Source organism: Paramormyrops kingsleyae, chromosome 3 (assembly GCF_048594095.1).
Source record: "Paramormyrops kingsleyae isolate MSU_618 chromosome 3, PKINGS_0.4, whole genome shotgun sequence".
In the NCBI taxonomy this organism is placed as follows: Eukaryota; Metazoa; Chordata; class Actinopteri; order Osteoglossiformes; family Mormyridae; genus Paramormyrops; species Paramormyrops kingsleyae.
In genome coordinates, this window is record NC_132799.1 from 35,672,508 (window position 1) to 35,689,221 (window position 16,714).

Genomic DNA, 16,714 nt, shown 5'->3' on the forward strand with positions numbered 1-16,714 from the left:
GGGAAAAAGTGCATTTTTAAGATTCGCCACTCCAGTCTTCCTGCACCCCATCGAGAGTGACTTTACGTAGAAAATGATGCCATCGTTAAACAGGAACCACTGGAAGATCTAGTCTCTCCGCTTCCACAATTTAAGGTCCGTTATCCGCACGAATGGCCAAAAGCCACTGGGTCACCCCTGCAGCTCCGCTTTTGAAGCCATTGAATCACAGAAGTGCTTATAAAACAATGACATGACTCCTGTGCTTTATAAGCAGCATCCACACAATGCAGGTTAAGAGCCGCCTTCCGAGAACAAAATGTGTCATGAACAATATGTTTCAATTAAATTATGCATGATTTAACGCTGAAGCAGGTTACATAATACAGGCAAGCAAATCCTACTTTAGCATAATGAGATTTTGCTTAAGGCCAACTAGCTATTGACCAAGGTGCAACTAAAAAGCAGGTATATCTGGCACTTATAGAGCATAGTTTAGGGAAATTATCAGAAAGGACAGATTTTGTAACCTAGTGGTAAACTGTTGGCAGTGGCAGCGAAGGTCATTTTGGGGTGGTGGTCACACACGAAAGACTTGAATTAGCCTTGGGCTTATCGATTTTTGTTGGTGGGTCTCTGGGGTGAAAACTGTAACACATTAAGGCAAGGTGAAATACAGCAATAGGACAAAAAACAAATAAAGGGGTCACTCCTTACACAGAGCTGTGGAATAGGAACCACTACGATAAAGCACCATAAGAATTACAAAAAACAAAAGAAAAATATTTTATATAGGCCTAATTATCTTGTTCTGTGTTATTTAATTTCATTTGTGTACTAGGAATTCTGCCTCATTCAATAAAACAATGCTTTCTATATGTATAAACGTGTCTTATTGCGGTAAAGAGGAATAGATCATTTTATAGCAAAATTACAAAACGTGAGGTAAGATGCATTTAAATGCATTATATTTTAAACGTGACATTATATGATAATCAATAATTCAGATAAACGAAGTAGGTTTCAGTTCTTGATGGTTTGGATGTTGTATCCTGTATGTGTCTGTGTGTGTATATATATATATACATATATTCCAGTATGTATTTTTGTTCTTTATGTAGGCCTAGGCCTATACCTTTTTTTCCGATAGCATCGCATGCGGCGCTAAACAGGAACCAATTTCAGTCGCTGGAGTGCGGCAGTCGGACAGCCTTCAGTGACGGACTCGACGGCTGTCTGTATGATCTTTAGCCGTTCTTCTTTTCTTATTAATGCAAGACATATGAATACCTGTTAATGTCTTGGCTTTATAGAGAAAATATGAAATTCCGAAGGCGGAATAAGTAAATTGACAAACGTATATATTAAACTTTCACAAATGATTCGTTGAACAGCAACTATTTTTCTACATGCACCTTCTGTAAGTTAAACCAAGCGCGCAAGCCACGGACTTTTTATTCAGAAATAAATATCCTATTTGGATGACGCAGATCAAGAAAGGGTAACGCATGTTTATTGTCTTTTATTTACGTCATATATTATTAGTCTTGTTGCTCGATGAAATAAATATCCGTGGCCTTGACACTTATTTTGCCCGAAAACAATACAGGAAGCGCTAGCTAAAAATATTTCCACTGTAATGATGCCAGTTCTGTGTGGATTAACCTTATACTATCTAGCTAACGAGATTAGTGCAACGGAAGTATAGTTCGCACATATCACTAAAGACCGATTTATTGTGCTGATAAAACCGAATCGTTTTAATTTTATTTAGATTTTGCTGCTAAATATTCTTCTGTACTTATCTTCTTTATTTACTGCAAAGCTGGTAAGACGACATTCGTGTTAACGTCGCTGCTTCGAAATCGATTGATAAAGTAGACTGATCTAGTATATCAGTGGGTAGCTTCATCGGTCCACGGTTGTAGGTTCACGGCCCACCTCTGTGTATGGGGTATGCCCCTTCTACAATCCAGACATGCGTTTAGGCTAAATTTTCTGCAGTGTACGATTGTACTTTTGTGCATCTGTGTGTCCTGTAATGGACTGGCATCTTGTCTAGGACATATCCCAGCATTGTGCCCTGTTCTGCCTGTGATAGGCTCCAGGCCCTCCCATAACACTGACCACGCTAAGCATATAGAAGGTAGATCAATAGTTAGTATACTAGCCAAATAACATTCATTCTTGTTCCTGTAATTCATTTGGTAATGGCCGGTGTAGTTCACATGGTATCTGATTCCAAGTTCTATACCTCTGGACTATGCAGATGCTTTTGTAAATTATTTTGTCTGAATTGGGAAATGGTGTATGTACTGTACAGTCTTTAAGGAGCACACATAGAGCTCTGACAAAATTTAATCACTATACATTTGCTCATCCAGAGTGTCACGCTGATTTCCTGACAATGGCTCTGGCTTGCATTCCTTACACGCACCATTTATGTCCACTAGTCACAGAGGATCAGCTGTGTTGATGTAAAGATGAAGATGTTCTCAGCGTCACACAAGACCGCCTTTGTGGTGGACCATTGTCACTACATGGCCGAATCGTGCCGGCAGCAGGTGGAGTTTGACATGCTGACCAAAAACCGCGCGCAGGGCGTCATCCCGCTGGCCCCCGTCTCCAAGTCCCTGTGGACGTGTGCCGTAGAGTGCTCCATGGAGTACTGCCGCATTCTCTACGACATCTACCCCACCAGAAAACTGGTAAGCCCCACATGATCCTTGTTCTCTATTACATGCAGCAGTACATTGAGTCCCGTCCATCCATCCATCCGTCTATGAAAACCGCTGTTTAGTACAAGGTCACGGTAGTCCCTGAATTCACAGGACACCTTGCCCTGAAGATATCAAGCAGACATGTAGATTCTTAAATGAATATAGGATCTCATTAATTGCAGTTAAGCTAGAAGGAAGTTTTTAAAAACTGTATTGAGTTTCACTGTTTCACTGTGCGAGTTTCTCCGTGCTTTATATGATAGCCTGTGTTGCAGTGGTTTGTTTCTTCCCCCCCCCCCCATTGAGACACTGAGCTGTTTGTCTATCATGTTAATCACCAGGTGAACTACATAGTCAGCGACTCAGACTGTCACATCCTGAACAGCTGGAACCAGGTGGACCAGAACACTCAAGAGGTACCATTGGCATTTTGGCCTATCAAAACATTTGATACTATGTAACAATGCACAATATAAGAATTCGACACAATGTAACAAATTTTCTTTACACGATGTGGTGTTATTATATAATGTTTTGTCACACACCATGTAACAACGTATTATGTAATAACAAAATGTAACAAATTTTGTTTAGGAAAATTACATACATTTTCAAGGGTGTGTTTCCCGAAAGCTTTGTGGCACTTAGTTCATTATCTTCTACTTAAGATCATTCATTGACTAATGAGTGTTTCTCAAAACCCTGTTTAACTGAAGTAATTCATATCCTCATTCATAAAATAACGAGTGATCAACCCACTCATTATTTTCTATATCGTTTTTTATTCAAGCTTTAGCCTGCTATTCTGTCATAGACACAGAAGCCACCTGGAATGGATCATAAAAACACACTGATGCTCTCTTTTGGACTATGTGATGATGATGATGAAAATAGATTCATGTTGTAATATAAAATTATAATGTAGGCTATAGATTTGTTATATTTTGTTATTGCATAATAATGTTATATAATGCGTTGTTACACAGTTATTACATAACACAGCATTACTGCATAATGTGTTGTTACACAGTTATTACATAACACAGCATTACTGCATAATGCGTTATTACATGTCACATTTCCGTAATATCATGAGCACTGTTTTTGAGGATGAGCGATCTGAACGCGAGAAAACATAAAATCTAGCTGTATGCCAGGAGTTATCAGCAAAATTCAGTATCAGTTATAGATATAGACTATTAAGGGCTTAAAGTGTGAGATACAAAATGCGTGTAATTTTGGAATAACCAATATAGATCCCACTGAGGAAAACATAGAGAGTAATTATTGGACGTACAACACCAGTTAAAAGTCTGGACACACCTACCCATAGAAAGATTTGTACTATTCTCTACATTTTAGAATAATTATAAAGACATCAAAACTATTAAATAATGCATACACAATTATACACTAACCAAAGAAGTTGTTGCTGCTTCAAGGACTGACTGACCCTACTGTCTCTATGTCAGTTCCATGAGGGGCCTCCTGGGATGCTTTTCCAGCTGTCCTGAAGCAGGTCCCACATACGCTATATCACTGGTTCTCAATCTTTTTCCTGGTGCCCCCCCCTGCTGGCTCAGATGGCCCCTAATAGGCTAACAATCAATGTGGCAGGTTGAATACAGTGTGGGTTGAAATGAAAACATTCTGGAAGGGGGCATCAGGAACAGGATTGAGAGCTACTGCACTATTTGGACAAACGTACTGGGACGCCTGGCCATTATACCTACAGGTACTTTTATGACATCCTGTTCTAAGTCCATAGCCATCAATATGGAGTTGGTTCCCCCCTATGCAGCTAAAACAGCCGCCATTCTTCTATTCTTCTATGGCATCACATCAGTTGGACTCGTTCGCAAGCAACACATCGATTGAGGACGAAGAGGAATGTTGTCATGTAGCTAAGTTAAAAACAAACCATGGTTTATCTGTCTTGTAATAGCAATTTAATAGTCGAGCTTTACCTCTTTTTTTATGGACATGCATTCATTGATTCTTGTTGCCCACTTGCCTGTTCCCTCCATCAACAAAAAAACAGATGCTATTTTTATACTGATGAGGGGAACAGGTGAGTGGGCAATGGGAATCATTGTACGCATGCTTGTAAAAATAGTTAAAGTCATGGTCTTCGTAGTGTGCAAGCAGTCCCAAAACTAGGAGCCATCAGCCAATGGCATTCTCCGACAGAATATGCCATGAGCCCGCCCCCCAAAACTCAAGCACAAAAATTTCACTCGAGCGAAGATAGCAGCCGAAAGTAATCTACTGTAAAGTCTAGAACAGGGCTATTCAACTCACGGTCCTTGAGGGCCGAGCACTGCTGATTCTCCAGCCTTCCTTCACCTGCGAGCCAGGTGCGAAGCCTCTGACCAATCAGAATCAGTAATTATTAAACTAACTACCAGGGAGAACTGAAAACAAGGCCTGGATTTGGAATCGAGGGCCTGATTTGAACTGCCCTGGTCTAGAGGGGAAAAAAAAGAGCGTGATAGTATGATAGACGCGGACGCAGTTTTACATTTACGCTCGCAAGTGGGATATTTACGCAGGTTTATATTTTTCTTGTTGTGTAGCGTCTCTAGTTTTGGCATTGATGTGATGTCATACTCTGCTAGGAAGGCTTTCCTTAAGCTTTTGGCATGTTTCTGTGGGGAATTTTTGCCCATTCATCCCGGAGAGCATTTGTGAGGATAGGCACCGATGTTGGACGTGAAGGCCTGGCTCACAGTCTCCGCTCTAGTTCATCCTGAAGGTGTTTGATGGGGTCGAGATCAGGGCTCTGTTCGGGCCAGTCAAGTTCTTCCACACCAGACCTTGCTTTGTGCACTGGGGCGCAGTCCTGCTGGAACAGAAAAGGGCCTTCCCCTAACTTCCCACAAAGCTGGACGCATATAATTGTCCAAAATATCTTGGTACGTATACCAGCTCCATAATTGATGCCTATGGATTTAGAATGGGATGTCAGAAAAGGTCCTGTGGGTGTAATGGCCAGGTGTCCCAACACGTTTGTCCATGTAGTATATATGCCAGGCACTAATTGGCTACTTTTCCTTCACCCTCTGGTCACAATCCTCCTGAACCATCTCTACCGGGTTTCGGTCAGGTGGTCAGGTCATGCACAGGTCCAAACATAGTGCAAACCGAAGTGCACATGTAGTACAGACACACAATATTGTGCAGAAAATAAATATAAACAAATGACAGGGGGGTTATGTGCAGTTAATGTAGTATTTGTACCTGGTCCAAAGATGCTCCTACATTTTGCTGCCTTGGAGTCAGACAGTAACCTTAATTATTTGGAGTAGGAAGTGAACTGGGACATTCAGTGAGACTCTGTTGGATGAAAAAATAATCTAATGTCTGTAGCCAGAGAGTAAGAATAATCTGTGTGTGCAGCCTTGGGGCGCCGGGAAGCGCAGGGATAAAGGTGACATTTATGCGTGGAAGTTAAGGAGGTCGGGTCAGTGGGCGGCTAACGTGTTACGCTCTCCGCGGCAGCTGATGGCGAGGCTGGCTGTCGTGGGGCCCCCCAACCCCAGCGAGGACCCCGAGTGCTGCAGCATCCTGCACGGCCTGGTGGCCGCCGTGGGGTCCCTGTGCAAGCTGACGGAGTACCAGCACGAGGCGCGCACCACCCTCATGGACCAGGCTGAGCGGGTCAACAACCGAGGACGCATCATCTGCCTTACCAATGCCAAGAGGTACGGGCGGGGCCCCATCCACGGGGACTTGCACGCTCTTCAAGTCTTATTTTTAAACCCCGAGTAAGGGCCGCTCCCTCGTGTAACGTGTCCTCCTTGTGTTGCAGTGACACGCACGTGCGCATGCTGGAGGATTATGTGCAGGAGACCATCCTGGAGCAGAACAAGATCGCGGCCGCTTCGGATCGGTGAGTTCCGGCACGGGTGGCTGGACTTGGGTCCGAGACATCCGCCGACCTCACGTTAACCCAGTCTGTCTTTACGTAGCCGAATAAGGAACTAAAGCCCGAATAAGGGTACGCCGTCAAGGCTACGTTCATATGCTTGCCTCTAAGATTGAGTAATTTTTAAAATTTAGCACACAGAATACTTTATCGCCAGTATTTGCAAACATACCAGTACTGTTTGTGGTTCAGTGCCAAACACAAAATACCGGATAGTGTTCCCAGATGCGTGAAATTGTTTGTTTATGATTTTAGGTTAATGGGAACATAAATATTTTACCTAAGTTAACCAGTGCAGAGTAACATTTTGCAGTGAAATCAGTCTGCCACAGTGATTTATGCTCTGTTGCAGCCAGAATAACAATTATCCTACCAGTATTTACCCTGTATTCACAGCTCTGCCCTTGGCTTTGGTCAAAGCTGTTGGCATAAGGGCCTCATGGGGTGTTTCTGTCTTCCAGACTGATGCAGATTCAACAGTGTGAGCTGGTTCTGATCCATACCTACCCGTTTGGAGAGGAGACTCTGGTCTCTGACCGGCCTAGAAAAGAGGTAGGGCTTTGTGGCCTTGCGTAAGAGGAGAGATAAAGCCTGCACAATTTTGTGTCCTAAATCTTGTTGAGTGTGAAGGCTGTATTTTACCATAGTACAGCGCTCATATTTTTCCAGTAATTATCTCTTGTATCATGTAATCATGGTAAAACTCATCCCATTAGCACCGACAGTGAGCACGCTAATGCTATGCTAACGCTAATATGTGATTCACAAGGGCCTCACTTCTGTGTGAAGTGCATGGGAACTATGGGTCTTTTTTCTGAGAGAATTTCACTTCCTTGCTCGCTGATATCGTTGCTTGACCCTGAGGCTGGGGGCTGGAACGATAACCCATTTACTCACGTGTTGGTTCACAACAGCTTTCCTGCTACACAGATGTTTACATTGCTGGAACTTGGCAGTTCTCGCTCTGGAGACTTTGGTAGCAATATAGGAGCAGGGGGACATTACCAGCTGCAACACAAGGGGGCAGCAGAGGGGACAGTACATATGAGAGGCGCAGGTGTAATGAAACGATGACGGGAGAGTTTTTGCAGAAGTACTAACCCTTTGTTAGGGCTGGTTTGAAAAATTGATTTCCTGATTCAAATCGATCTTAATTTGCATAATCCAATATTGATTCATAAAATCCCAAGATCAAAGTTTTTAATACACTCAGTGACAAAAAAAAAAGTTAAGCACCCAGAAGTAATGGTCCGATTTGGATGTACTTTGGTACATGAGCAGACCGTTGATGGGTATGTATATGATTCGATTTGCAAGGAGCTGGCATGTCCAGTCACCAGATACAGAGGATGCCTCGTAGAAGCATTAGACAGCATTACCGGCACTTGCTGGAGTTGGTATGGGTGCCACACCCTACTGACATGGGACCAGCAGTGTGCCCATACTGCCAACTCCGTTGTCTGTTTGATCTGACATAGCAATATTTGCGATTCAGTCACATGACCTTTCAACAAACATACAGATACATTTCATTTCCACCACTCCATCTGGGTGCTTGACTTTTCTTGTCACTGAGTATAAATAACTTTTACAGTCTCTTCCTGTGGTTGTGTGTCGCTTTAACACTGTCGCTTTAACACTGTCGCTTTAACACTGTCGCTTTAACACTGTCGCTTTAACACTGTCGCTCTCACGCGGCCAACCTCGCACTACCAGATCTAGTGGACAAAACCAGATAAAATACACAGTGGGAACTGCTTTCCTCACGGTTGGGCTGCATGGGTTATTTGAAATATTTGTGCGTAATATTATGCTGGCTGTAAAAAAGTGGTTAAATGTACCCAAAATAAACTGTAGCCAAAGAGAATGTGGTATTTTCTACCAATAGAGTGTGTCAAATAAGTTGGTGGTGTTGCCAGTAGTTTTGTCAACAAACACAAGCCATTGCAGACAAATGCAGTGTGATTACAGGGCTTTATGTAACGGATGCATTTCTGGATACCGGCTTTTGGCACTATGTGGATGTTTGCTTACACCCACAATTTGATAAGCAGGTTAGTAATATGCTTAAAATATTAAAGAGAGGCATACTGTGACACCCAGAAGTTACTAATCTGTATGAATTAGGTGTATCTTTATGTTTAATAAGCATCGGATTTTAAACTGCAAAAAATACCACCACAGCACCAACGTCTTTTTTAACTTGTTTATCCACAATATCTCCTCTTTCAAAAGATCTTGTGTGAACTAAACTTTCCCTTTCTTCACCGCCACTTCAGTGCTTATCGCTTCCCTGATTTACCAGAACAGTAGCGACCACAGTGCTCTGCTAACCGAATTCAATAAACATAAGGATATGCCAAATTTGCCGTCACAATCAATATTGAATCAAATCCAGTGGAATCGGAAATCCACTGGATTTGCCTCCGTACCCCACGTCTGAATCATAGCTGTAAGGGTCTCTGTATCTGACCATTAGCTTGTTGCCACTTCGGCTCCGCCGGAGCACTGAGTTACCTTGGGCTGTGTGTGGTTCCTGAGAGTAGGGCCTTGTCCAAGTAAAAAGATGATTTAGATGGGTTACTGTGGAGGCATTGTGAGGATCCTGAGGTCTGCCATTGTCACTGTAGAACGGTGATTTGATTGGGTTACCATTGATAGCGTGGGGATCCTGAAGCCCTCAGTCATTTCTCTGAAAACTCCCCGCTGTCCTTCTAGATCTCCTCGGTGTTGAGCAGCGAGGTGCACAGCGTGCGGGCCGGGAGGCACCTCGCATCTAAGCTCAACGTTCTCGTCCAGCAGCACTTCGACTTGGCCTCCACCACCATCACCAATATCCCCATGAAGGTGAGCTGCCGCCCCGCCTAGCCTCGCTCTTTAAACTCTCTCGTGTTGAGATTGAGGATGAAGTTTTGCTGCTTTTCTTTACACACCCTGTTTTCTGTTTTGCTAGCCCACATTAAATGTCTGTGACCAGGTCAGTACATTTTGGCGCGCCTGAGGGATCGCAGAACTCAAGGCTCCCTTCCCATACAGACTTCCTGTTAGCAACCCCACCCCCTTTCCCCCTGCCCTTGGTCACATGATCTAGTTGTGATTGGTCTGTCCCGCCCCCTACCTTTGGTAGCCATCTCTTCTGTCCTCTTTTGTATTGTGATGAGTGGTGGCTGATGGCTGTGTGTCGAATTTCTGCCAGAGCACCCACCCGTTTCCCCCCTCGTCCTGTCAGCTGCGTTGTTCCTCTTTTTAAGATGTGCCAGATGTGAGCAGAGGCCAGCATTTAGACATGGCTTACTCTTTATATAACTCTCATTAAATGCATCGATGCATGCATTACTGTTAGTGTAGTTGTTATTGCCCTTAATTAATCATATTCTCTTCACAATATATGCATAATATTGTGTTTCTGTCAAGATATTTTTGCTCATACAGTAATTAATAGCATGAATTTGGTATTTTATTGCTTTTTGTGGCACCATTGATGATTGTGGCCATGATATAACTGATTACTTTGTGGAGAATGACCATTATGATGCTTTCTGGAGCTGTGGTCACTCTTCATTATATGTGGTTCCAACTTTTTTGTTGTCTTTAGCTCGTTCTCATCTTCTCAGCCCTCTCTAAGGTCTTGGCCGTTATATCAGCGTTTCCTTCTTACCAGTCGTGTGTCGTCATCCCCGTCGCTTTGAGGTCGGAGGAAGCCTTGCCTCCTTCCGGCTGATAAACCAGCAGATGGCTCCCCTCAAACCAGTGGCCAAAATGACTCACGTAATTGAGGGTGTAACCGCTTTCGAATCCTAAACTCTTTGATACACCCGCTAGCCCAGATGACTCATTTTTATTATACCTTCTTCTAATTGCCCCAAGGACCTTGTCACGGCTTAAGTCTGGTGTGTCCTTCAATTATATATTACAGGAGGATTTAGGGCCGTTATCCCTACACCTAAAGGTTGAGTAGGGGAGTTCAAAGAAGGGTTGGGTAAGATTTGAGCGGTTTCATAGTTACGGTGCTCAAGGTCGCCTCCTTCAGTCACCGTGACTCTAAGGTCCTCGTAGTAGAAAGGAGTCGTTCTGAGTCGACTTGAAGCAGGAGCGGCGCGTGTCCGGAAGCGTGCTCTGACAGTGCCCCGACCCCCCTCTCCCCTGCCCCGAAGGAGGAGCAACACGCCAACACGTCGGCTAATTACGATGTGGAGTTGCTGCACCACCGAGACGCCCACATGGAGTTCATCAAGAGCGGTATGTGAAGGTTGACGGCCGTGGTCTCTCGTGGTGCCCTAGCGCTCCTGTGCCACTTAGCAGGAGTTATCCTCTTAAACAAGGACCCCGAACTGAGCTCCGTCACCAAGCTTGATAATGACAGAAGTTGAGATGGTCCTTAGTGAGAACCTCCTACTCTGCTATTAAAAATACGTGACTCATGAGTTGCTCACCTGGCCCTCTCGTCCCCACCCCTTCTTGGTGGCCTCAGGTGACCTTCACCCCACAGGCAGCACCCCCCGGGACAGCGGGCTGAAGGAGACAGTGACCCTGAAGTGGTGCACTCCCCGCACTAACAGCGTGGGTGAGCAAAGGGGGGATTTAGGTTCGCTCTTCTGGTTGTAGCTGTGAATTGTTGTCAGCTATATGATTTTTAGGGAGTGTCTGATGTCTGACCCTCTTCAGAGCTGACTTGTGCCTGGTTTTAATCTTCGTTCTGTTGCTACAGAACTCCATTTCTGTACCGGCGCATATCGGATCTCGCCGGTGGACGTCAATAGCCGCCCATCATCCTGCCTGACTAACTTTCTCCTGAACGGTGAGTCTGAAGCCTGGGACTGAGCTTTGGGGAGGGGCGGCTTGTCAGAGATGTCATAACGAGGTGGCTCGTCCCTCTAGGTCGCTCGGTGCTCTTGGAGCAGCCGCGGAAGTCGGGGTCAAAGGTCATCAGCCACATGTTGAGTAGCCACGGTGGGGAGATCTTCCTGCATGTGCTCAACTGTACCCGCTCCACCCTGGAGGACCCACCGTCCATCAGCGAGGGGTGTGGGGGCAGGGTCACGGACTACCGCATCACCGTGAGTGACCAGGCGTCCCCGCTGTTTTTTGGGAGGGGGTGAGGGGGAGGCATTTTATGGTGTGCACGTGGCTGAAATGAAGTCTTCCACATTAATAAGTAATCATAATTGTTTTTGAATGGTTATAATTCCATTGCTATGCTTCCTACTCACCGATCCCATCTTTTCTCTTCACCTTTAGGACTTTGGGGAGTTTATGAGGGAGAACCGACTGACACCCTTTCCAGAAGCCCAGGGTGCCGACGGTGCTGGGAAGGTCCCGCTGGAGAGGGCCAAGGGCCAGCTGGAGCGACATACACGCTACTGGCCCATGATCATCTCCCAGACCACCATCTTCAACATGCAGGCGGTGAGTGTGTCGGCATCCTGTCCATCCGTTTTGTGACGTGACCAATCACAAGCTCTCTTGAAGCCCCTGGTGGCCTAAAAGTGGGAGGTCATGTAACCTCCTCTGTTCCTTCTGATACTGGCTCATGTTTTCAAGCAGGTCTGGCTGTTGTATGTTGCGTCCCATTCTGTAACCCACCTAAATGTTACCCCTAAGAATTGGAGTCTTCCTTTTCACAGGTGGTGCCATTGGCTAACTTGATTGTGAAGGAGAGCTTATCTGAGGAGGATGTGCTGACTTGTCAGAAGACTGTTTACAATCTGGTGGACATGGAGAGGAAGAACGACCCTCTGCCCATCTCCACTGTGGGCACCAGAGGCAAGGGCCCCAAACGGTGAGTAAACTTAGTGTAAATGGTGCCCAAACGGCAAGGGCCCCAAATGGTGAGACCTAACGGACCAGCCTAGTTTTACATGAGTTATTGAGTTGCTTGGCAGATTCATTTATTTGAGGGGATTTACCTACTATGGATGGTAGCATCCCCACGGAGACCTGGATTCCAGCTGAAGTCATAAATAATAATGCTTAATTTAGTCGTGGAAGAAATGAATCATGATTCAAATTAGGTTGCCGGAGCAGCCTTTTCTGTTTCTGTAATTTGTTAATATTTAACAATTTAATTAACCCACAATTGAAAAGATAACCTACTTAATCACTAAATTAGAGATTAGTGGTTAATTTTGCTTCAACACAGATTCATTCTTTTAAACTAATTAAGGGGGAACAAACGTAGTGCTTTTTAAATCTCTGTGCGCTTTCTTTCACTAATGTGAGTTTAATATGAGTATAATGATTGTTCAGGTAAATCGGTCAGCAACTCAGGTAATTGATTAACAGTTCAGCTGGTACCAGGGCTCTGTTAAATGCCGTTCTGTTATGGTGGTGGTGGTAGGAGTACTGCCTTGTGATTGGCTGACGGTCGCTGTGCTGGGCTCCTCCCCCCAGGGACGAGCAGTACCGCATCATGTGGAATGAGCTGGAGACGCTGGTGCGCACCCACGTCGGCAGCAGCGAGCGGCACCAGCGCGTGCTGGACTGCGTCCTGGCCTGTCGCAGCAAGCCGCCCGAGGAGGAGGAGCGCAAGAAGCGCGGCAGGAAGAGGGAGGACCGGGAGGACAAGGCCGAGAAGAACGGCAAGGACTCGGAGGCCGAGAGGAGCTGGCAGGAGTCTGAGAGGTCAGGGGCTTTTCGCTGAAGGTCACCCGGACCCTAACGCGACCAAGCTGTGAAGCACAAAACTCCCTCATTTAGTGGCTGTCATGCGCTTTGCCATCGCTATGATCCAGATATACGCCATTTCCTCAGCTGCATACATTTAATTAATAAAAGTCTAATTCTCCTGAGTTTTAAGGTGGCACAGGGGCCAAATGGTGAGCACTATCCTATCCTATCCTAACATCTCCAGGATTTTGGGTTCAAATCCCACTGCTGCTGTGCATTGAGTTTGCATATTCTTTCTGTGTTGCCTGGGTACTCCGGCTTCCTCCCATAGTTCAAAGATCTCAGAGTATGAAACCTTTGGACCAGGTCTCTTAGATCCTTAGATTGGTTTATTAGTTTGAAAATTAATCATGAATGTTCATGAGTGTTGCTAGTGCAGGGGTGGGCAATCTTATCCAGAAAGGGCCGGTGTGTATGCGGGTTTTCGCTGCAACTACCTAATTGATTACTAATTAGAGAACTGATACCTCACGCCTGGGTTTGAACAGCTGACCTAGAGATGATCCCAAAAACCTGCACACACACTGAAAATTGCCCTGCACTAGTACATTTAAGACAGTTTGCTGGTGACTGAAACATGGGGAGGATGGGGAGAGATGGGTCATGTGCCCATGTGGATTCCTCTGCCTCCCAGGCTGAAGGCGGCCCTGGAGCGTGAGAAGGACGACCTGCCAGAGTCGGAGGTGATCAAGGACTCGCCGGACTCGCCTGAGCCACTCAACAAAAAGCCCCGGCTGGAGATGGAGGAGCTCCAGCTTCCGGAGAAGGCCAAAGGTACGGCTCCTCCCTTGGAAGTGGGCCGCATCGGGCCGTAGCCACGCGAACCCTACCAGAGCGGAGTTCAAACGAACGCCGTCACGCCCTGTGGCTGCTGAGGACCGCAAGCGGCCACCCTTTGTGCTTTTTTGCGGAAGAATTGCAAACGACATCTAAAGAATGTCAGGAATTTAACCAGTGAGAAGCTGCTTAGGTGTGTATGAAAATAAGCGCTAATGCTAAGTTTGCACTATACTACTTTTCAAGTCGTCAGATCGCTGTCCTGTTCACGCTACACGACTTGTCGTCTTGTAATCGGGAGTCTTGAAGTTCCTGCGACTTACACACTTCGACTAATCAGCGACACGGTCACACTTTGCAAGATCTTTCACCAGGAGGAATCAGTGATAAGTCTGCCTTTTCTCCAAACTATGTTTTGTCACAAAAACACAGGCAAGAAGTGACATGAGGAAACTACAAATTGTTAAAACACGTTTGACAACATATGACCTACATTTACAAACACAGGGCAAATTAAGCCTTTAATACATAGGACTTCGAGGAAACACTGTCGCATACGGGGTTTCCCCTCACCCCGTGTCTCGCGCTCTCATTGGCTGTACCGCGACGGCGCATTTATTGCCAGTCGCAGCCGGGTCATAACACTTTTCACATTACAGAATTTGGAGTCGCTGACAGGTCCAGATATTTTGTCTTTGAACAGTTTACAGTAGTGATCGAGCGGTGATTTGCCAATGCCAGGCAAACACCGATCTGCCTCCAGTCTGGGGCTATTGTCAGTGATCTCCCAAAACTGTTGGCAGGCAGAAAATTGGGGTTAACATTACTGTTGGTAATCACTTCACAGAAACACTATATGGTTGAAGATGCGGAGTGTAACTCAGTATTAGAAAAATTATATCAAAATTGGGGCAGTGGCACTAGGTGGCAGCAAAGCACAGAAAGGGCAGCTGCAGAAGACACTTGATATTGTGAACACAGTAACTATAAAAGTATTTGTTGGATCCATCCATTTGTTGAAACCGTTAGTCCTATTCAGGGCCACGGGGGGTTCCGGAGCCTATGGGCGCAAGGTGGGGAATAACCCAGAATTGGGCGCCAACCCACTGTCGGGCACAATCACACACACATGCATAACTATGGGCAATTTATCAACTCCAATTAGCCTCAGTATGATTTTAGACTGTGGGGGGAAACAGGAGTACCTGGAGGAAACCCCATAACGACATGGGGAAAACATGCAAAGTCCACACACATGGAATCCTGGCGGAGACTTGAACCCATGTACCAGAGGTGTGAGGTGACAGTGCCCACCACTGTGCCGGCCCTATTTGATGCATCATTTTTTTTCCAAACTTACCAGGAACATTGTATCTTTCTTTCTTTGAGGCAAGTTGCACCAAAAATCCAATGTGAATTAGTGGTGGCACATGAAAGGACAGCCACAGATGTAGGCATGGTAAACAAGATCCTATTGCGAGAAGTCACATAAAGTTGAGCTCTGAATACAGTTTTTTTTTATGAGGGATTGTACAGGTCGATGGGTAGGGGAGGAGTAGGGATTAGATTGGGGGAGAGGGTGACAGGTCCATCCAGGAAATGCATTGTTTTTGTTCTAACAGCATCTACTTCCCACAATATTCCCAATAACTGTGTGCTACTATACAGGTCCAGTCTCGCTCTTCACCATGTGGACCAATAGGATCAATGCCGCAAACTCACGCAAGCATCAGGAGTTTGCCGGGAGAATCAACTCTGTCAACAACAAAGCCGAGCTGTACCAGCACCTGAAAGATGAAAACGGGTTTGTATTCTGTCATCATTAAAGCAGATACATGATTGGCCACCAGTACATTTGACTGACGGCTGTCTTTTATCACACAGGATGGACTCACACGAGAATGGGAAGGCCACCAGATAATGTGACTCTTTCCGATTGGTGGAATAGCCTGTCTGTCAAAGCTGCTTTGCGTCTTGTTAGATTTGTACAGTGAGATTATTTTACTAAAAATGTGTAGCTGGATCGTGTGTTGCAACTTTTTACCTTTATATGCTGTACTCAGATGAAATGTTGCAGAGTTCTTCAGTTTTTTCTTAATACATTTCTTTTTACACACTTTTATACTAGCAAATTCTGATGTTCTGAAAGGAAATAAAAAGAATGTGTTGCTTGTTTTTCCCCTCCTGTTTCTTGAGACATCCAGGAACAACATAAGTGACTGGGATCTGAAGTGAATCGTTCCCAAAACTCAAGACTCAATTATTTATTGTCAACACATCCATGTACATGTATGTACACAGTGCATTGAAGTACCATCTCCATTGGGCACCTATGGTGCTGCACAAATACAAATGCAAAAAAGAAATGTATAACAGCAGCACTATACAATATAATAATTCAATTAAAATATAAAAAGTATACAATAAAGGTTTAAAAAAATGGCCTTAAAAACTAAATTGATTAGGAAATAAGGTTAGGAAGTGGGATTGATTGGCAGACTGGATCCCTTTGCGTTTGTGTGTCCAGTTTTCATAGCTGTTTAAGCCCAGTCAAAATAGGAATTAATAATCCATATTTCCAAGATATTCCATATGAAATGAGTTAACGATCAAAGATTCCATGCTCCACACCCTTAAAAGCCTG

At 44.9% G+C, this 16,714-nt stretch overlaps 1 protein-coding gene across 2 annotated transcripts; it reads left to right on the top strand.

Annotated features, from left to right (window-relative positions):
* Window positions 1-1,170: 1,170 nt before the first annotated feature.
* ints13 (integrator complex subunit 13) lies at window positions 1,171-16,245 on the top strand. Of its 2 annotated transcripts, XM_023815261.2 has the most exons (18): window positions 1,171-1,480; window positions 2,433-2,687; window positions 3,041-3,115; window positions 6,201-6,403; window positions 6,511-6,591; window positions 7,089-7,179; window positions 9,346-9,474; window positions 9,581-9,604; window positions 10,782-10,866; window positions 11,099-11,191; window positions 11,336-11,425; window positions 11,506-11,684; window positions 11,866-12,033; window positions 12,252-12,406; window positions 13,018-13,248; window positions 13,928-14,067; window positions 15,739-15,874; window positions 15,955-16,245. In XM_023815261.2, exons 2-18 carry the CDS (start codon window positions 2,463-2,465, stop codon window positions 15,989-15,991), a joined length of 2,142 nt encoding a protein of 713 aa, XP_023671029.1. In that variant the 5' UTR covers window positions 1,171-1,480; window positions 2,433-2,462; the 3' UTR covers window positions 15,992-16,245. The 2 variants fall into 2 exon arrangements, with proteins under 2 accessions (XP_023671029.1, XP_023671031.1); XM_023815263.2 differs by lacking the exon at window positions 9,581-9,604.
* The last annotated feature ends 469 nt before the right edge of the window (window positions 16,246-16,714 follow it).